We start from the raw sequence: 20,972 nt of genomic DNA, 5'->3' as shown, positions 1-20,972 counted from the left end.
GGGTCTTCATGGCGCAGTGGGACTGAGTGGAAGGAAAGGAAACAGCAGACACATTTCTCTGGGTCAACACCGCCAGCCCCCTGCCTCTGTCCTGTTTCCGGTCTTCCTCCTCTCCAGGACATGCAGTCCATGTGTCTCTAGGGCTATCCCTAATCCCAGAGGGCCCGGGCTCATGGAGCCAAGTTTTCCTCTCGGCCTGCAAGATCAGGCCTGGAACTGGGCGTGGCCCAGGTAAGGAAACTGTGGGAGGACCTCCCACGGAGGTGGTGCTACACAGGGGGGCAGAGGGAGACAGGTCTGGGGGCTGAAGGATGGGGGTTACCTCACAGCTGAGTGAGTGCTGGACACACAGGCGCCCGCACTACCCCGCCCCGCCCCTGCGTTAGAGCCACGCCCGCTTCTGTGCACCTGTCTTTCTCCACCTCTGCCCGGCTTTCCCGGACTTGTCCCTGTCTCTGGCGTCTCTGTCTCTGAGTCTCTCCTTGCCCCCGTATTTCCATGAACATGTGTTTCTCTCTCTCTCTCAGCCTCTCTACTCCTCCCAGTCCCTCCATCTAAGTCTGCTTTTTGTCTCTGTCTCTCTCCCTCACTCTGCGTCTGTCTGTCTCAGTCTCTCCGGACCCCGGGATTCTGGCTCCCAGCACTCAGGGCGACTCTTCGAGGGGTGGGGCTAGGGGTGCGCCTTTGAAGGGGGGGGTGCTGCCTACGCCTTTAAGCGCGGGCGCGCGCGGGGCCTGCGCCTTTAAGCGCGGGCGCGCGCGCGGCCCTGGGTTCCCGGCGAGGAGGCCGCGGGAGCTCCTGGACCCGGCCCGCCTGCCCGGCCCCCGCCCGGCCCCCGCCCCGGCCCCGGCGGGGGAGGGGTCTCTGAGCGCGGCCCCTCCCCCCTTCGCCCCCACCTGCGCTGCGGTGCCCCCATCCCGCGTGTCCCTGTCTGTCCGTCCGCGACCGGGCCTCGCCCCACCCCGGCCCTGGGGCTGCCTGGTCGCCCCCCTACCCACTGCAGCCGACCCCCTCCTTCCCGGCCAGCCGCAGCCTGGAAAGCAAGCCGGCACGCCGCCGCCCCAGACCAGGCCCTGCACCCCGGCACCGGGGGCCTGCACCCCCAGACTGGATCAAGACACCTGGAAATCCGAGCCTGGTACCCAGATCTGGGGATAGATCCCCGAGACCCGGTGCCTGGACCCCAGCATCTGGAGCTGGAATCCCAACCTCGGTCCCTGGGACCCCAAGATTTGGAACCTGAACCCCATGAATTGAAACCAAGACCTCAAGATTGGGCATCTCAGACCTCAGATCTGGAGCTGAACTCTGAATTCTGTGCCTGGGACCTTGAAATCCCAGATTGGATTTTTCAGTCTCTACCCTGGAACCCACTCGTTGGGACCCGAACCCTGGGATGTAGGCCTCGGACTTCCAGCTCTGAACCATGGAATTCCAAGAGGCCTGAACCTGGACATGGGCCTGAAGTGCTTGCTGCAAATCTGATGCTGAAATGTGGGACTAGAGACCTCCATACCTTAACTCAGCACCCCGATATCTGGACGCAGAACCCCAGCTTTGGATTCCCAGGATTGGGCTTCGGACTCACACACTAAGCGCCCAGGCTTGGCTGTTTTGCATCCCAAGACTGGAGCTGGGAGACCCTGACCCTAAACAACGCAACCTGGGGCCTGGGTCTCTTAAAACCGGACCCTTAGAGAGAACTAGTAATATCTGGGGGGTCTGGGACCCCAACCTTTCAGGTCTGGAGATTTCATGGCCACAGATCTGAGCTGAGATACAACACACGGTCCCACCCCAGAAGCCTTTGGGTCGCGAAGGGATGACCAGACACCCCCTCCAGTGCCCTGACCTCTGACCCCCTTGGAGCCAGAGGACTCTGCTCCCTGGGGCGGCTTCCAGCTCAGGTAAGATGCTGGGGGTCTTCCATGGTGGGGAGGGCCCGGGAGGAGCTTTGTGGCTGGGGGTGGAGGAAGATGAGGGCCAGGTTCCCTTAGGCACTGTGGGCTTCCGGGGTGGGGGAGACAGCCCCCCAGGGCCCACCTCCAACACTCTCTGGACACGTGGCCAGCCCTGCCCCTCTCTGACCTTCTCATCCCCCGCTGATGGCCGCTCCAGGCCTCTGACCCCCCTCACCCCCACGCCCAGCTTGTCACCATCTGTCCTGTGTGGCCGTCGCCAGCCGCCTGTCTCAGCGGCCACCTCCGTTCGCTTCTCTCTGGTCATCTTTGACCGCCCCGTCCAGCTCCCTGTGTGCGCTGCTTCTCCCAAGGACCGTTCCCCAGTCGTGCCCCCCCAGCCCTCTCGCCCTCTGCTCGCCCCTGACTGTCGGCTGTGGTCTGCGGCCGTCTCCAGCTCCCCTGACATCTCTGTCCAGCTCTCCCCAGCCAGCCCCCTCTACAGCTTCCTCGCTGGTTCTGCAGCCAGTTTCCACCAACTCTCCCAGTCTACAACCACCTGGCCACCCTGGCCTTTACTGCTGTCGCTTGCTCGCTCTCTCCCTCTCTCTCCACCCCTACCCCGCCCGTTCCTGAATGCTCTCTGATCATTTCTAATGCCTTGGGCTGCCCTAGCTCCCTCAGATGCCTTGTCCCCTCGGGGACCTTATGCTGCCCCGCCGTCCTGGTCGCCGACACGCTGACCTGTCCCTCCCTCCCTTCTCCCTCTGAGCACCTTGCCAGCTCCAACCCTCGCTCACCTCCTGGCCACCCAACCACCTCTCCCCTGGTCCTATCTCACCTCTTCCGATCATCCCCACCACCCTGGCCACCTCTGGCCCCTACGGCCAACACTACCCATCCCTGTGACCACATTCAAAGCCCTGCACCCACCATACCCAGCACTCCCGGTCTCTGGCCATCCTCCTTCTGTTCCCTGGGTCCCTCCAGACCCAGCCCGGAGTCTGACCGTCTCCGCTGGCTTCCGCCGGCACTGACCACTCCTCTCTCTGCCCAGCTCTTCTGCCTTAGCCTCGTTTGTCGTCTTCTCTCCTGTCTCAGCCCACCCCCCAGGTCCCCCAGAGACCCCCCTCTGGCCTCAACCTGCCCTGACGTCCCTCTCCCGGCCCCCACCTTCCCCACAGGCCGCCCCTGCCCGCGATGGCCGTCCTCCCGCTGCTCCTCTGCCTGCTGCCGCTGGCCCCCGCCTCGTCTCCACCCCAGCCGGCCACGCCCAGCCCGTGTCCCCGTCGCTGCCGCTGCCAGACCCAGTCACTGCCCCTGAGCGTGCTGTGCCCGGGGGCCGGCCTCCTGTTCGTGCCACCCTCGTTGGACCGCCGGGCGGCCGAGCTGCGCCTGGCCGACAACTTCATCGCGGCCGTGCGCCGCCGCGACCTGGCCAACATGACGGGCCTGCTGCACCTGAGCTTGTCCCGCAACACCATCCGCCACGTGGCGGCCGGAGCCTTCGCCGACCTGCGCGCCCTGCGCGCCCTGCACCTGGACGGCAACCGGCTGACCTCGCTGGGCGAGGGCCAGCTGCGCGGCCTGGTGAACCTGCGCCACCTCATCCTAAGCAATAACCAGCTGGCGGCACTGGCGGCCGGAGCCCTGGACGACTGCGCCGAGACGCTGGAGGACCTCGACCTGTCCTACAACAACCTGGAGCAGCTGCCCTGGGAGGCCCTGGGCCGCCTGGGCAACGTCAACACGCTGGGCCTCGACCACAACCTGCTGGCGTCCGTGCCCGCCGGTGCCTTCTCCCGCCTGCACAAGCTGGCACGGCTGGACATGACTTCCAACCGCCTCACCACCATCCCGCCCGACCCCCTCTTCTCCCGCCTGCCGCTGCTCGCCAGGCCCCGGGGCTCCCCGGCCTCCGCCCTGGTGCTGGCCTTCGGCGGGAACCCGCTGCACTGCAACTGTGAGCTGGTGTGGCTGCGGCGCCTGGCGCGGGAGGACGACCTGGAGGCCTGCGCCTCGCCTCCTGCCCTGGGCGGCCGCTACTTCTGGGCCGTGGGTGAGGAGGAGTTTGTGTGCGAGCCGCCCGTGGTGACCCACCGCTCGCCGCCCCTGGCGGTGCCCGCGGGCCGGCCGGCCGCCCTGCGCTGCCGGGCTGTGGGGGACCCGGAGCCCCGCGTGCGCTGGGTGTCACCCCAGGGCCGGCTGCTGGGCAACTCGAGCCGAGCCCGTGCCTTCCCTAACGGGACCCTGGAGCTGCTGGTGACCGAGCCGGGCGACGGCGGCATCTTCACCTGCATCGCCGCCAACGCGGCTGGCGAGGCCACGGCCGCCGTGGAACTGACCGTGGGTCCTCCCCCGCCCCCCCAGCTAGCCAACAGCACCAGCTGTGACCCCCCGCGGGACGGGGAGCCGGATGCCCTCACCCCGCCCTCCGCCGCCTCTGCCTCCGCAAAGGTGGCTGACACCGTGTCCCCCACCGACCGGGGCGTCCAGGTGACTGAGCACGGGGCCACCGCTGCCCTCGTCCAGTGGCCGGAGCAGCAGCCCCTCCCCGGCATCCGCATGTACCAGATCCAGTACAACAGCTCGGCTGATGACATCCTCGTGTACAGGTGCAGGGCCTGGCAGTGGGGCAACTTGGGAAGGGAGCCGGGGTGGGGGCACAGGGGTGCACCTGCTCATCGCCCAGACTGACGCACACAGCTGACAAACGCGAGGTTACAGAGGCGGCAGGGACAACAGGCAGCAAGGGTCAGAGAAATCTGGCCACCGGGGTAGCGGGACAGGATAAAATAAATGGGCAAAAACTAAAAATAAACCAGGCTAAGAAAGATCAAGCAATAATAACACAAGAAATCAGGCAGCGAGAGTAAGTGGAAGAAAGCAGGCAGCGAGAGTACGTGGTAACAAACATTAAGAGGCAAGCGTGTTGCTGGAGGGGTGGATAAAAGTGAACGTGAGGGGGAGAGAGGGGACCGCCAGGTTGTCCAGGCGAGAGGGCAGCAGGAAGAACGGGAGATGAGGCAAGGATCGCTGGCGGCCCTGGGAGCAGGGGCATCAGCAGGGGCGCTGGGCCGAGGACGGTAATCGGAGACCGGGCTCGAGTTTGGGCAGCGAGAGCCGACCCTGCCTTTGGGGTTCTCATACGATGACATCTGAACTTTTGATTTTCTAAATCAAATTAAATCTAGTTCCAAGTGTTTGCTAGCGAGGCAGGGATATTGAGTTTGCCATTCCCGAGGGTAGAGGGCGGGGCTCCCTTCTCCCCTTCCATCCCTGCAGACACAAAGCCTATGGTTCACACACTGCGGGGAGCGGGTCAGCACCTCCTCTGCCCCCCACAGCCCGAGGGCAGCTGGTCCACTGCTGTGGCTACTGCTCAGCAAGTTCCAGCTTGGCACGGACAACTGCGGGCGACCCCCTGCCCTCAGCGCCAGGCTGGGCCCGCAGAGCAGCCTCTGAGGCCCGGCTGCCCCAGAGGGAGGGCACCTTAGATAAGCCAGGCCTTGGAGCCCCTCTGCTCCCCGAGACCACATGTGAAGATGTCACTTGATTTCCCTCTCGGTCCTAGCAACCCAGTGGGCTTGGTCCAGTCCTTTGTTCAGACAACTCAGCCCACAGAGGGCTCCCCGCTGAATATCACACAGGTCCCGGCTACCTCGCCGGGCGGAGGATGGGACGGTCACGCTCCAACAGGCAGACCAGGAGTGGCCGGTTCCTCTGCTATTTAAACTGTTCAGGAACAGACCAAATTGCAAGATAGGTCTCCAACAGAATGCCCTGCCCCACCAGGAGATACAGTGGGATTGGGTGGCGAGGATAAAAGGAGATAAAGGGGAGCCAGGCAGGAGAGATGAAAAGGAACTGGAATGAAATCAGGCAGCAGAGAGAAAAAGAAGTCAGCAGGGGTGGCGGAGCCATGGTAGTTTGATGAGAAGGGAAGCAGACGACAGGGTGCCCTGGGAAGCAGGCGACACACGGGGACAGGGATAGGCAGTGGGGCTGGGCGAATCTGTTGGCAGTCAGGGGAAGTCCGGCGACAGGAGTGCAGGGACATCATCGAGCAGTCCTCTGAACCCTGGGGGGAAGCCAGGGCTGGAGGGAGACTGAGTGAGGGGCTGGAGGGAGGTCGGGAGGGGAGGTCAGAGGGGAATTGAGGATGGGGGAGCGAGACGAGGAGGAAACGGGGAAGTCAGACAGGGTTCAACCCAAACTGGGCAGTGAACCCCAGAGGTGTCTGGGGGCAGAGCAGCAGGGGCTTTAGACAGTTGGATGGATGAGTAAAATGAAACAGGAGAACGCTGGTGGCGCACTGCAGAGAAACTGGGCAGTGGGACCAGATGAAGCCGGCTGGGGCTGGGCAGGGGCACTGGGGGAACTGGGGTAGTGGGCACGATGCAGGGAGTTGGGGATTGGGCAAAAGACTAAAAGGAAATCGGGCATGGAGCTTAGAGGGAAACAGAGGCACATGGTGGGGGGCAGGCTGTGGGGGAGGGTACTTGGCTGCAGGTGTCAGACACAAATGGGGAGGGAAATTGGCTGTGGTGTAGGTTCGAGGGGGGCTCGATGGGCTAGAGTGCACTGAGGGGGGAGCCTGCAGCAGGGGCTGGGGGGTGCAGGGGCGGCTGCCGGGCAGTGCGAGACCTGACCCCCCCCTTGCCCGCCCCTGCAGGATGATCCCCGCGGACAGCCACTCCTTCCTGCTCAGCGACTTGGCGTCAGGCCGCACCTACGATCTGTGCGTCCTGGCCGTGTACGAGGATGGCGCCACCGGGCTGACGGCCACGCGGCCCGTGGGCTGCGCCCGCTTCTCCACAGAACCCGCGCTGCGGCCGTGCGGTGCCCCGCACGCACCCTTCCTGGGCGGCACGATGATCATCGCGCTGGGTGGTGTCATCGTGGCGTCCGTCCTGGTCTTCATCTTCGTGCTGCTCATGCGCTACAAGGTGCACGGCGGCCAGCCCCCGGGCAAGGCCAAGGCGACCGCGCCCGTCAGCAGCGTCTGCTCCCAGACCAACGGCGCCCTGGGCCCGGCGCCCGCCGCACCTGCCCCTGAGCCCGCCGCGCCCAGGGCCCACACCGTGGTCCAGCTGGACTGCGAGCCCTGGGGGCCCAGCCATGAACCTGCGGGGCCCTAGCCGGGCGCCCACCTCTACGACTCCTCTGGCCCCGGGCACAGCAGGACCCGGAGACCCCACGGACCTTGCCTCAGACTCACCAAATCGCTCACGGTTTTTAAAACTCTGATGGGGAGGGTATGGGGGCACCGGGGCACAACAAGAAAGTCCTATTTTTCTAAGCTTGGGCCTGGGCTCTTGCCCCTTGTCTCTGTGGCGGTGCAGAGGGTCGTGCAAGGGGGCTGGGGCTGGGGATCGCCTCCGCTGGGGAAAGGCACCCCCACCCCCAGTGCAGTCGGAGGTCCCTGGAGGAGGTGGCCAGCCATTCAGCCAAGACCTTCCTCGAGTGTCCACTCTGGGCATGCCCTGGGCTGGGTGAGTCCTCAGGTCCAATGACAGACACAGCTCCAGACAGTGAGAGCGCAGAGTGACCAGGAAGGTGGTCCTGGGGGAAGCATAGGGTTTTGGGATAGCCCAGAAGAGGGAGTGGTCAAGGAAGGCTTCCAGGAGGAGGAGAATTATGCTCTGAGAATGACATCTGCAAGAGGTGACCACAGGAAAGCTGTCCCAGGCAGAAGGCACGAGTCGGGGCTTAGTGTGTCCCAGGCACTGGGGTGCTGCGGTAGGGGTGGGGCAGGGGCCAGGACCCCTAGGTTGAAGAGTTCTCACTCTGGCCTAAGAGTACTGGGGAGCCATGGAGGATTCTATGCAAGGGAGGGAGCTGGAGCTTTAGTGAGGAGGGTACACTGGGTGGGCGAGGAAGACTTAAGCCCGGGAGCTTGGGGAAGCCAGGGCAGGGAGCTGGGTGGGTGAGGACAGGGCTGGGGGGAGGAGAATTCGGAGGGTGATGGAGAGGCAGAGTGGGTGGGCCATGGGGGAGGGAAGGTGCAGAGCAGGCTCTGGCTGTAGTGGGGGGAGGGGGCGGGCGGGCTGCCCTGATCCAGGACCAGGGAGGAGGGCAGTTTTGGGGAAGACGCCACAGCCAGTGCGGTACTCGGTGGATGCGGGCGCCCAGAGAATGTCAGGGGGCGGCGTCCTGGGGGCCCGGCTGGTCTGAGGCCGGAAGGAGCGCAGAATCGGGGCTTTGTCAGCAGAGGTGGGAACTGAGCCCAGGGGGAGTCCTTCACCTCTGGGAGGGCTCCCAGTTAAAGGAGAGGCAAAGAAAAGCCTAAGTGCGGCAAGGAGCAGGCAGAGGCGTGGGGAGCCAGGCAAGCAAGGCCTTGAGGACCCCAGCCAGGGCGGGTCAGGGGCCGACCTCGGCAGGTGCCGCATTCAGCTGGTGTGCGAGTCTGAGCTAGGAAAGTCTAGATGGGGAGCCCCTGCGATTCCATGGGCCTGGAGCCGGTTCCAGGCCGATCTGGAACTTTCCAGGCAGCGCTGGGCCGCACCCTGCGTTTGCCCGAGGTCCCCCGGCACATCAGGTCTGAGGTTTGTAGGAGCAGATTGTGGGCCGAGGAAGTGCCAGCCTCCTCGGAGCTCCAGGAATGGGGTTGGCAGCGTGGGGCTTCTCTGTGGGTCCTGTCAGCCTCCGGGAGTGAGGCAGATGTGGAGGGCACGTGGAGTGGCCGTTCTCATAACCTGGTGCACCTGACCTTGACCTCATGAAATGGCCAGTCCTACGTCCTGCCACAGCTTCTGTGGGCAGCCTAGGCCTTGGAAATGATAGTCCACCAACCCGGGCAGGGCGTGGCGTCCCAGGGACCTGTTCATTCCCCCCCCCCCCCCCGCGGCATCACAAGGTCCTTCCTCCTGTTACCCGTGGTTGGTCAAGGTCAAATGAGGTCATCAAGGAGAGTGAGGTCATGAGTCCAGAGGAAAGGGGCCTAGAAGTGGGAGGATTGGGTGCCTGGTGGGGCTACGCATTACCAGTTACTGCCAGGAGGGGGAGCCAGACTCATTGTTCCTAGGCCCTCATTTTTAAAATCCAACCATCTTTACTGCACACCTACTGTGTGCCAGGCGCTCGGGATGTAGTGCTGACCAAATACAAGCACCGGTCCTGCCCTCACACATCTCACTCACCATCTGGTGGGTAGTAAACTGTTAAACAGTGACAAGCGTCCGTGGTGACAAGGGGACCACAGGAGAGACGTGTGGGAGGGTTAGACCCTAGAACCAGGAGACCCGACCCTGGAAGAGAGGTTGAGGAAGGCTTCCTGGAGGAGGCGAGTCCTCAGCTGAGGCCCACAGCATGCCCAGCTTAGAGTTAAGTAGGCGAGGGGTGGAGAGGGCCTTCCCTCCATGTGCTAGGGGGTGTCAGGGAAGTACGAGACTGAAGAAGGCCTTGGGAGTGAGGTGGGCTGGGGGGGAGGGCAGTGACTATGTGGAGGCTGGAACAGGGGCAGGGGACAGGGTGGGCAGGACCCACGGCAGAGTGGGAGTCTGGTTATGTGGGAGACGGTGGGCCAGGGGCGTGGCGAAGAGCAAGGCTTAGAAGCCTATGGAAGGGGCTGGGAGTGTCCAGGGCCCCTGCAGAGGGCACTGGGGAGGAGACAGCGGTACAGGCAGGCCCATGAAGAACCCTGGATGTGTGGGGGCCAGACACCCCGGCGCAGCCTTCCCCTGCATGCCAGGGGCGCGGGGCCCGACGTCGTGGGGAGGTACCCCGTAACTTGCTTTTCCTAGACAGCTCGCAGGGACAGGCTGTGAAGGTGAAGGCACGCTTGGCACTTTCTGCTGGGCGTATTCCAACTCAGCTCTGTGCAGCCCCTGGGGTGCACTCCCATCTCTCCTGCCTCAGGTAGCACAGCAGCTGTTTGGGACTCCCCTCTTCAATGTCTCCCTAACTGCTGTGGCTCCCCACTCCCAGCCCCGGCTTCTCCACTCACCTCCTGCCGGGACCTGCACCCCTCCTGGACCCCAGACCTGGCTCGTCTCAGTTTCCTGGACCCCTCTTCCGGGACACCCCTCCAGGCTCATCACAGCCACTGGGTCCCACCCTGGCCTCAACCTGCCCTTCCTGCCAGGTCCTATCTCGGGGCGACCCCCATTCAGCCTGCACCGCCCTCAGCCCCCGGATGCGGCGCTGGACCTGCTCTGAGCCCCTGGCCTAGGTCTGCCCCTCCCCCAGGTCTAGGATCTCCTGCAGAGAAGTCTCTAGGCTCCCCAGCGTTTCTGGAGTCCCAGGCCTCCTCCCACCATCTTACCCCCCTCCCTGCCCCCAGCGGCCTCCCCAGCACCTGTGTCCACCCCTCACTGCCAGGCCGGAGGGAAAAGGGAGCCCCTCCCCGAGAAGCCCACACTGCCCACCTCCGCACCTTCCCCATGTCCCGTGCCCTCACTAACCCCAGGGAAGGATCTGAAGCAAGTGACACAGTAAGCTGCTTGCTTCTAGAATCCTCCCCCTCCCCACCCGAGGCGGGGGTCCTGGGAGACAGGGCCGGGATGCAGCCTGCTAGAGGGGTGGCACCAGTACCCAGGGTCCCTTCCTCTCCCTGTCTGGAAACTCAGCCTCATCCTCCATGGGGGTGGGGCTCCACTGTTCTGCAGCCAGGACTTTAGGGGAACACAGGGGTGGGGGTGGGGTGAGGCCACTGGGGAATTGTGTCCCCACATCCAGGCCCATGCTGTCCTGCCTGTCACCAGTCACTTGCACGACCCCTCCTTCCCCAAACTTGGAAGGGGAAGTCTCCGGCCACCTCCTGCTGCTGACCCAGAAGAGCCCAGACCCATTCCCCTTCTTGGAAGCCGGGCTCCCAGCCCCCAGCCCCCACCCCGGCCTTCCGAGGCTCCAGTGTGGAGCTCGGGGGTCCTGCCCGCTCGTCTCAGGGCGCCCTGCAGGTCTTGGCTTCTCCGCCTGGCCATTTGACCTCTGTTGGTGTCACAGAAACTTAGAGCCCTCAGCCCAGCCACACACTCAGAGGCCAGGGCTCTTGCTCCTCTGCCCCAGCTGGCTGTCCCCTCCCCACACCTGTCCCTCCAACTCGCTGGCCCTCGCCTGCTGCCTCTTCTTCCCACCCCCATAATCAGTCCTCATGGTGATCCATGGCTCCAGGCCAGGCTGGAGCCAGGAGGGGCACGGGGAACCTGGCAGAGGGACGGCCCTATGCCCCGGCTGTGCCCGGGGAAGCCAGTGACCCATGGGAGCCACAGAGGGCTGGGGAGCTGATCTGGGCCTGCAGCAGGGGACTGCTGGTGCTGGCTAGGATTGGGGCATGGTTCGGTGATGGGGCGGGGGGGATTGGCCACAGTGGAGATTCTTGGGCCAGGGCCCTGGACAGCTGGGACAGGGGGGCTATCTGGGCAGACCCTGTACCAGGAAACTGGCCAAACTTTGCAGGACAGACGGTCCAAAGGAAGCCCTGCTAAGGGTCTATTTCTGCGGCAGGCACTGTGGTTCCGCCTCTCTCGTTGTCCATGGCCCCAGAGCTCTGGGAAGTGTGCACTAACTCCGCCTTTTACGACCACGTAACTGGCCTCCCAGAAGTTGGGTGCCTTGCCTAAGAGAGTGACAGAGTCTAGATAAGAACTGGACCCATTTGGCCTCAGAACCCACCCGTTATCCCGCCTCCCGCCTCTCTGTGCCCGGGCACGGCTGAGTTTGTGGGTTTCTAGGCCAGCCGCTTCATCACAGCTTTCTTGGAAAACGTGGGCGCTGAGAAGCCCAACTTCCGGCTGTGTGTGTCGCCACCGCCCGCCCGCATCCCCCCCCCCCCCACGGAGGCGCTAGTGACAGCGCACCCTGAGCGGGAGGGGCGGCGAGGAACGCGAGTGGGCGCCTCCCGCACACCGCGCACCGCACACCGCGCGGCGGCTGCCGCTGCGCCAACAGGACACCTGCTACTTGGTGCTGCCGCCGTCGCTGAGGCCTGGGGACCCGCTCGAGATGTTTGCCATGGTGGCGGGCAGTGGGCCCACCCGCCTGCGCCTCACACAGACTGTGCCCGTCCTGGGGGACGGTGTGGAGCACCCTGCCCTCTGGCCCCTCGACTCCTTCCCGGCGCTTCAGTTGCGAAGTGTGGGCGACCCATGCAGGCGATGTGGTCACTACCGGCCTGCCAGGCACTGTTTGCAGGAAAGCCACAAGATCTTTGGCCACACGTCCGATCCACTGCCGCCCCAGGGTCTCTGGGGCTGACGGGGGGGGGGGGGCTGCCTGCGCCCTGGCGTGGTGCCATGCTGCCCCATCCACGCCGTGCGCCCCACGGTGCCGCTCTTCTGCCCAGGCGCAGGTGCTTTTCTCTAGATGCCGCCGAAGTGTCATTTACGATCCCTTCTTGGCGCTCAAGTCCCGAGTGGGCGCCTTCAGCCCCAGCATCAAGCTCACTTCGCAACTCGGCTTTGCCAGTGGCAGCGCTGGTGGCCCCAATGCTCCCGGGCCGCTCCGCCCTGGCACTTCAGCCTTGCTGGCTCCGAGCTTCGTCACTGACAGCATTTTGGCCGAAGTCTGGCCTGGGCTCAGGGCTCTGCTTGGACTGAAGTGGGCTAGGGGCACGCGGAGCACCACACACCACAAGGAGATGCGCAGGGCCCCCATGGGTGTGTTCAGCCTCTTTACCAACCAAGGTGCAGGCTGCAGGACCCAGGGCAGCTGGTGGGGCCATGAGAAATGAGCAGGAGATGGGATTCCTGGGGTCACTCAGGGAAAACCATAACATTACATTCAGTGACTCATAGAGCAACCAGTTGTAAAACACAAGTCGCCACCTGCCTCCAGTCAAAACCACGCCACCTTCCAGTGAAAGCAAGTCCTTTGCAGTGGTTTCCAAGGTCCTACAAGGCCTGCTCCCATAACCTCCCTCATCCAGTCTCCTCCCACTGTGTCCCTCACTCCCTCTGTGACAGCCACATGGGCCACTTTATTTTCTTCTTCCTGAACCAGGAAGAAACACCTGCATTGCTATCCCCATGATATCCCTATGGATCAAATGTCTCCTTTTTTTTTTAATGAAAGTTAATTAAAATCTTAAAAAACAGTTACTTATTTGAAATGCAGAGAACAAGAGACAGAAAGACACTCAGAGAAAATTTTCATCTACTGGTTCACCCCCCTAAATGGCCGCAATGAAGCCAGGAGCTTGGAACTCCATCCGGGTCTCCTGGGTGGGTGGTAGGAGCCCAAACACTTGGGCCATTTTCCACTTCTTTCCTAGGCACATTAGTAGGAAGCTGGATCAGAAGTTAAGCAACCAGGACTCCAACCAGTGCTCATAAGGGATGCAAGCAAATGTCACCTTTTTTTATTATTATTTGAGAGGCGGGGGGGGGGGTGGAGGGGAGAGACAGAGAAAGAGAGAGAGAGAGAGAGAGATCGTCTGTCTGCTAGTTCACGCTCCAAATGGCTGTAACGGCTAGGGCTGGGCGAGGCCAAAGCCAGGAACCTGGGATTCCATCCGGGTCTCCCATGCAGGTGGCAGAGGCCCAAGGACTTGGACCATCTTCTGCTGCTTTCCCAGGCCATAGCAGAGAGCTGGATCACAAGCAGAGTGGCCGGGACTTGAACCAGCCCCCATGTGGGATGCAGCATTGCAGACTGTAGCTTAACTCACTGAGCCATAGTGCCAGCCCATTGTCACCTTCTTACTGAGGCCAACCTGACCACCGAATGTCAATGGCCACTCTCCCAACCTGGTACATTCTCTAGTTCTTTCCTTGACTTTTTTTTTTTTTCACAGCAAATATCACTTTCTTTATGCTTATTATCCTATTATCTTTCTCTGCTACATATTAGTTCCTTGAGAACAATGGTTTGTTCGCTGTTTAAGTAAGCGTTCAGATACGCAGTTAAATGCCCAATTTTAAAGTTTTCAGCCTGAATGCATTTTCACACCCATGTACATCACTTAAATGTGATCATCACTTAAACAAAGCCACAAGACATTCCCTTCACTCCAGAGAGCGCCGTGAGGTCAGGCTTTTACCCAAATGTTTTGTTTGCTGTCGAATTTCAAGGGCTTATGGCAGGGCTCAGCACTCAATAAATATTCATAGAATGAATAATAATAGTTATAATTTTTAAATGTGCACCACACCCTCTGCCAGGCACTGGGCTCAGAGAGGAAATTGTTGCTCAAGGTCACACTTTGTCTTTATTCCAGTGTAAAATGTGAGCAGTGGGACGCAGGAAGGGATAGCGTAATAATAGCAATAATAGCTGGTACTGAGTGCTTACCTGTGCATTATCGCTTTTTACCTGCCCTCAGCCTTTGAGGCAGACTAATGACGTGGCAACAATTCCTTTGTCCAGGGCAGGGATGAAGAGGCCAGGTTCAAGTCTCCTGCCTGGCTTGCACAGCTAGAAAGTAGCTGCGTCAGGATGTGAGCCCAGTGGGTGTTGTGGCACAGTGGGTTAAGCCATCACTTGTGATACCCGCATTCTGTACGGGTGCTGGTTCAAGTCCTGGCTTCTCTGCTTCCAATCAAGCTCCCTGCTAATGCGCCTGGGAAAGCAGCAGAGGACAGCTCAATATAACTCTGGCTTTCATATAAAACCATAAATCTTTTAAAAATGATAATAATTGGACCCAGGTTTGCTTGCTTCTAGAGCCCAAGTTTTAACCACCTTTGTGAGGTGTGTGTGTGTGTGTTTGTACTGCCTCGCAAAGATTTATAAATAGTCCAGATTTAAGGGCTAAGTGGTAAGTGATTTTATATATATAATGTATGTATATTATATACTACATTCCTCAAAGTCACCCTGGAGGCAGGTCTTTTTATTACCTCCATTTTACAGAGAAGGCAGTTGAAAGCTGAAGGTGCAGCATCACCATCCCTGGGGTCGGCACTGTGGTAAAGCAGCTTAAGCCACTGTCTGCAGCACTGTTATCCCATATGGGCACCAGTTTGAGTTCCAGCTGCTCCACTTCCAATCCTGCTCCCTGCAATGGTCTGGGAAAGCAGCAGAAGATGGCCCCAGTGCATGGGGCCCCTGCACCCACATGGGAGAGCCAGAAAGAAGCTCCTGGCTCCTGGCTTCAGATCAGCCCAGCTCCGGTCATTGGGTCATTTGGGGAGTGAACCAGTAGACGGAAGACCTCTCTGTCTCTTCCTCTCTGTCTGTAACTCTGCCTTTCAAATAAATAAATAAAAAGATCACCATCCAGGGCCACACAGGAGGCAGCCTTGTATCTGAAACACTCAGGAGCTGCTTGGATAGAAGTTCCTAGCTCAGCCTGGCTGGACGCTGACCATGGTTCTGAACACACCGTGCTTTGGGAATTGGGCTTTTCCTGTAACCCTGGAGTTCAGGGGCTCCCAACTCGACTTCTTCGAGTTCAGAAAACCAGCAGTTAAGAAGGGAGATGAGGGGCGATGCTGCGGTTCACTAAGATAATCCCCTGCCTGCGTTGCCGGCACCCCAGGTTCTAGTCCCAGTCGAGGCGCCGGATTCTGTCACTGTTGCTCCTCTTCCAGTCCAGCTCTCTGCTGTGGCCCCAGGAGGGCAGTGGAGGATGGCCCAAGTGCTTGGGCCCTGCACCTGCATGGGAGACCAGGAGAAGCACCTGGCTCCTGGCTTCGGATTGGCGCAGCGCACCAGCCATAGCGGCCATTTGGGGGTTGAATCAACAGAAGGAAAACCTTTCTCTCTGTCTCTCTCTCTCACTGTCTAACTCTGCCCATCAAAAAAAAAAAAAGGTGGGGGGGGGGAGGGGAGAGAACTCTCAAAGAAGTACTGGTAGGAGTGAAAACATGCACTTCAGTTATTCACACTGATCCAGAGCTGAGCTATGGAGCTAGGAGGATTCTGATCTTGCTCCGAACTCTGTGGTTTTGCACCAGTCATTTCTTCTTTCTGATCCCATATTTACTCCTCTCTGGAGGTGGATAATCATATTAAGATATCATAAGGTTGTGGGGTTTTATTTTTAAGTTAACGGAACAGTGCCTAGCATGCAGTAAGATCTTGGCTATCACTATTTTTCAGCCATGTTTTTCTTTGCTTTTTGCACTAACTTTGAGTCAGGCTTGTTCTAGGCCCTGAAGATGCGACAATGAACACCAGGTACAGCATCCCTACCCTTGGGAGCTGCCGCTCTGGCTTATCCTCTGATTCATATCAAAACTCTGCATTCCATTGTGGTAGATAATATGCAAAGCTCTACAGAACAAGCAAGATTATCTCTTTTTTTTTTTTCTTTTTGACAGGCAGAGTGGATAGTGAGAGAGAGAGACAGAGAGAAAGGTCTTCCTTTTTGCCATTGGTTCACCCTCCAATGGCCACTGCGGCCGGTGCATCACACTGATCCGAAGCCAGGAGCCAGGTGCTTCTCCTGGTCTCCCATGCGGGTGCAGGGCCCAAGGACCTGGGCCATCCTCCACTGCCTTCCCGGGCCATAGCAGAGAGCTGGCCTGGAAGAGGGGCAACCGGGATAGAATCCGGCACCCCAACCAGGACTAGAACCCGGTGTGCCAGCGCCACAAGGCAGAGGATTAGCCTGTTAAGCCACGGCGCCGGCCGCAAGATTATCTCTTAAAAGTTCGCTTAGTAGATGTCCAACTTCACATGTCAACAGATGGGAATAATAACACACTCCCTGGGAAGAAGGAAGGAAAAAATGTCCCCACTTGCCCACAGAGCTCGCTCGCTCTCTCTCTCTCTCTCTCTCTCACACACACACACACACACACATACACACGTGTGCCACACTAGTCTCCATGGTGAGCTGAGGCCCCCTGATGGGTCCCCCTAGATGTGTCTGGGTTGACTGGCACAGAGATTTTCAACATTTGACTCTGGCTATTTTCTTTTCTTTTCTTTTTTTTATTTATTTATTTGAAAGGCAGAGTTATAGACAGAGAGGGAGAGACAGAGACAGAGATCTGCCATCTGCTGGTTCACCCCCAAGATAGTCACAATGGCTGAGGCTGTACCAGGCTAAAGCTAGGAGCCACAAATTCCATCCATGTCTCCCGTGTCAGTGACAGGGGCCCAAGTACTTGGGTCGTCTTCTGCTGGCTTTCCCAGACACATTAGCAGGGAGCTGGATTGGAAGCAGAGCAGCCAGGGTTCAAAGTGGCATGCCTGTATAGTATTGTGGTGGTTCAGGCAGCAGCTTAACCCACTGTATCACAATGCCAGCCCCTGTTTTTATTTTGTAATTATTCATTGGAGAGGCAGAGAGAGACACATACACACAGGGAACTCCCTTCCAGTGGTCCACTTCCCGAATGCCTGCAACAGCTCATAGTCAGGAGTCAGGAACTTGCTGCAGGGCTCCGATGAAGACAGAAGGAAACTGATGACTTGAGCCATCATCACTGCCTCCCAGGGTCTGCGCTGACAGGAAGCTGGAGTAAAGTGTTGGAGCCAGGGGCCAGCACCAGGGCTCACTTGATTAATCCTCCACCTGCGGCACCGGCATCCCATATGGGCGCCGGGTTCTAGTCCTGGTTGCTCCTCTTCCAGTCCAGTTCTCTGCTGTGGCCTGGAAGGGCCACACCCTCGTGGGAGACCAGGAGGAAGCACCTGGCTACTGGCTTTGGATTGGCGCAGTGCCGGCCATTTGGGGAGTGAACCAACAGAAGGAAGACCTTTCTCTCTCTCTCTCTCACTGTCTATAACTCTACTTGTCAAATAAATTAAAAAAAAAATAGAGCCTGAGCCAGGAATCTAATCCAGGCTCTCCAATATGGTGTGTGGGCATCTTCACCACTAGCCCAAACGCCCATCCCCGAATCAATGGTTTTAAATAGAATCTGTGATCTCCAGTTCAGTGCACCTATCCGGCACCCAGCTCTGACAACTGCTTCTATGCTCTCCCTCAGCCCCACCTTTCTCTTTCTGCTAATACAAACAGACAGACGTATCCTTGTAATGTTTTATTTATTTTTAATTTATTTGAAAGGCAGAGTGACACACACAGAAACAAAGGGGAGATTTTCCATCTGCTGATTCATTCCTTAATTGTCCACAACACCAAGGCTGGGCCAGGCTAAAGTCAGGAACCCAGAACTCCATCTGGGTCTGCAGGCATTTGGTAGTTAACCATTGTAGGCATTTAGGGCGGTTAAACATTGCAAATAGGAGCTCTTGGTCTCTCTCCATCTTTCTTTCTCTCCTCTCTCTCTCTCCTCTCTCCATCTCTCTATCTCTCCTCTCCTTCCCTTCCTCTCTCTCTCTCTCTCTCCCCCTCCCCCTCTGTCTCATCTCAAATAAATAGATAAACTTTAAGGGCACATTTGAAGATGAACCAAGGCTTGTACCTGTGGTCTTGATTGGACCTACACCTGAACCTGTGGCTATGGCTCATTCAGAGTTTGCCCAAGTGACTGTGAATGAAGCCCACCCTCAATGTGTAGCTGTGGCTGAATCAGCACCTGTACTGATGACTGTGAAAGAACAAGTTCCTGCAGCCCTGGTTGTGGCTGAACCAGTACCTGCACTTGTACCCCTGCCCAAGCCTATAGCTGAATCTGTATCTACAACACTTGCAAAGCGCCCACAGTACCTGTATCTGAATCAAGGAATTGTCTGGTGGTCAAGCCAGAGCTCAAGTTGATGACAGTGACTGAATTAGGTTTAGATTCCGTGGCTTGGGCAAGCTAGAACTTGAAAGTGTGTCTGTGTCCAAACTGATGCATGTGTCCAAATCAGAGACAGGGGCCAAAGCCAGGGGTGCCCTCTGGGCCCCTAGGCCACCCTACATCCCCATCCTGCCTGTCATTGTCCTCTGGTCCTTCCCAGCAGCCTCCCTGAATTCCAACTTGTGGGTGGCCTGCTCTGGAGGGAGGCAGCCTCTGCACTTTGTCAGTGTCACACCTTTAGTGTCACCATCACTGTCTTCAAGCAAGAAGTCAACTCTTTTCCATGTCAGTATCATAGCGTGTTGAATCCTGGGAAACGCCATGCTTCTTGGCCATCATTTTTGCCATCTCTAAAAAAGGAGGCATTTGTTTGGGTCCAGAGTCCTTCCCTAAATGCCTAAGGCCAGGTGCATTTCAGACATTGGGATCTAGAATGGTCATACCACGTGAATGTCACATGTTACATAACACTCCCAGCGAGTGTTTGCATAACCACAAACATTAATATCTCTGCCATGAAATGTTTGAACATTCACACTAAGTGGGATACATTAAAACTATAAACAGCCACACTTGAGTTCAGATCAGCTTTCGCTGCCAATTGAGTTGAACATCAAGCACACAAAGCCGTCTTTGTTTTCAGAGCAGTTTTTGTGTCTGGGGTTGTAGGTAAGGGACTACAGGCCTCTGGCTCCGCCTCGCCACGTTCCTGTGAAGTGGGCATGAGTTATCGTATGAAAAGTGCTTGGGACAGAGCCCAGCTCAGAGTTAAGCATCCTGTGAGGGGCATTTGCTATGTTTATTGTCCCCGAATGTTGGCAGCTAGAACTTTCAAATTCTCTGAGCTTCGAACACGCTACAGACACATACAACCACTGGCATGTCTCAGATTTCTCCCCAGAGTGGAAGCCTGTGGGGACCATGGGGTTGCTGGAGGTGGGAGGCCTGACGCTGGTTATGGATGCACTAAGACATCCTTCGGTCTTTCCCGAGAAAGACCCTGGAGTGGATGACCTGGGTTCAAATCCTGGGGTGGCCCCTCATTATCCATGTGACCTCGGGCAAACTATTTAATCTCTCCGAGCCTGAATTTCTTCACCTGCAAAATGGGATGATGAAAAGATTAACTCCGGGGGCTGTAGCGAGGATTACATGAGTTAACAGAAGGACAGCTCAGGAAGCGCACGATGCTAGGACCCAGTACTTGGGCCCGTGATACTGCATGTTCCCCGCCCCATCTCCTCCTGGGAGACCCCCTGCCATTCAAGGGCCAGGAGTTGCCTCCAGTGCTCTGAGCATCCAGAAGCCTCCATCCCAGGTATCCTGAATTTTCAAATCCTCAGCGCTCCAGAGTTATACTGCCACCCCCGTGGGCCCTCACTTCCCAGGGTTCTCGGACCCTCCTGAGGTCCTTTTCCAACTGGGAATGTGTTGTTGTTATGCACCAGGTCTTGCTCCAGCCACCTCAGTGATCAAGGCAAGCAAAAGTCCTCATTCTTGTGGTGCTTCTGTTTTGGCATCAGGAGATGAGCAATAAACGCAAGCGAGTCAATTCTGTCGTCTGTTAGAAGGTCGTAGATGCTGTGGAGCAAACAACCTGAGCAGGGAGCATGGATCAGGGACTTTGAGGAGAAAAAACCTGAGCCAAATCTTAAAGGAAGTGAGGGAGAAAGCACACAGATATTGGGAAGAGAGCATTCCAGAGGAACAGCAAGTGCTTTGGTGGGAACCTGCCAGGCACGTTAGAGGGACAGCAAGAAGCCCAATGTGGCAGGTGCACAGCAGAGAGGAAGTGCAGCAACAGCGTTGAGGTTGATTCTGTGTGAGGTGGGAGACAAGGGGAGACTTTGTGCAGAGGAGAGAGGAGATAAAGGAGATACCACTTGCGTGTTCAAAATGCCCTGTGAGGAAAGGATTGTGGAGTTTGTGAAGGAAGCTTTGGGAGCCCAGGGAGGAGCCTGCTGCAAGAGCCCAGGCAGGAGAGGCGGGGCTGGGCCAAGATGGGGAGGGGGAAAACCTGCAAAAGGTACACCCTGGTGGGGGCAGGGCAAACAGGAGGAAAGTGTGGATTGGGAGGAGGAAGAGTCCCTGATCTGGAAGGGTGGATGAAGGCTCCTGGCAGTTGGGGGGAGGGCATTTCGGTGCTGGCTGGAGGCTCTCCTATTAACTGGAGGAGGCGGACACTCCTGGCTCCTTAGTGGGAGAACTTGTCTAGATTCCGGAGACAGGGCTTCTGAGCAGTGCAGACCAATCTGGGCCCTGCAAAAGAGATGGGCCCTCCTGGAGCTCCAAGCTGCCACTCCCTCAGGGACCCAACCTCCAGCTCTATCAGGCTTCCACCCCCACCCCTCCTCAGGAATGCAGACTGGTGACCCCAGCTGTGGGCTGCCCCTGCAGGTGAATCAGCGGCTGTGGCTGTGTGCAAGCCAGGGCGACTGACTGCTGCTGTTGTACCTCCTCAGCTCGGGAAACCTGGGCGGAGGCGGTCGGG

At 58.6% G+C, this 20,972-nt stretch overlaps 1 protein-coding gene across 1 annotated transcript; it reads left to right on the top strand.

The window, feature by feature from the left end:
• The first annotated feature begins 921 nt into the window (after positions 1-921).
• LRFN3 (leucine rich repeat and fibronectin type III domain containing 3) lies at positions 922-7,183 on the top strand. The gene is made up of 3 exons (XM_062176614.1): positions 922-1,907; positions 3,083-4,513; positions 6,574-7,183. The coding sequence occupies exons 2-3, from the start codon at positions 3,099-3,101 to the stop codon at positions 7,037-7,039; spliced, it is 1,881 nt and encodes a 626-aa protein (XP_062032598.1). The 5' UTR covers positions 922-1,907; positions 3,083-3,098; the 3' UTR covers positions 7,040-7,183.
• The last annotated feature ends 13,789 nt before the right edge of the window (positions 7,184-20,972 follow it).

The sequence above is a fragment of the Lepus europaeus genome, chromosome 19 (assembly GCF_033115175.1).
Source record: "Lepus europaeus isolate LE1 chromosome 19, mLepTim1.pri, whole genome shotgun sequence".
Classification (NCBI taxonomy): Eukaryota; Metazoa; Chordata; class Mammalia; order Lagomorpha; family Leporidae; genus Lepus; species Lepus europaeus.
The sequence above is the reverse complement of the archived record's forward strand: the minus strand, read 5'-3'. Positions and strand labels throughout refer to the sequence as shown.

Excerpts from the sequence above, each read along its gene's own strand:
- LRFN3 (XM_062176614.1), top strand. The coding sequence starts at position 3,099 with ATGGCCGTCCTCCCGCTGCTCCTCTGCCTGCTGCCGCTGGCCCCCGCC. Across the intron at positions 4,514-6,573 it reads GATGACATCCTCGTGTACAG|GATGATCCCCGCGGACAGCC; the intron begins GTGCAGGGCCTG and ends CCGCCCCTGCAG.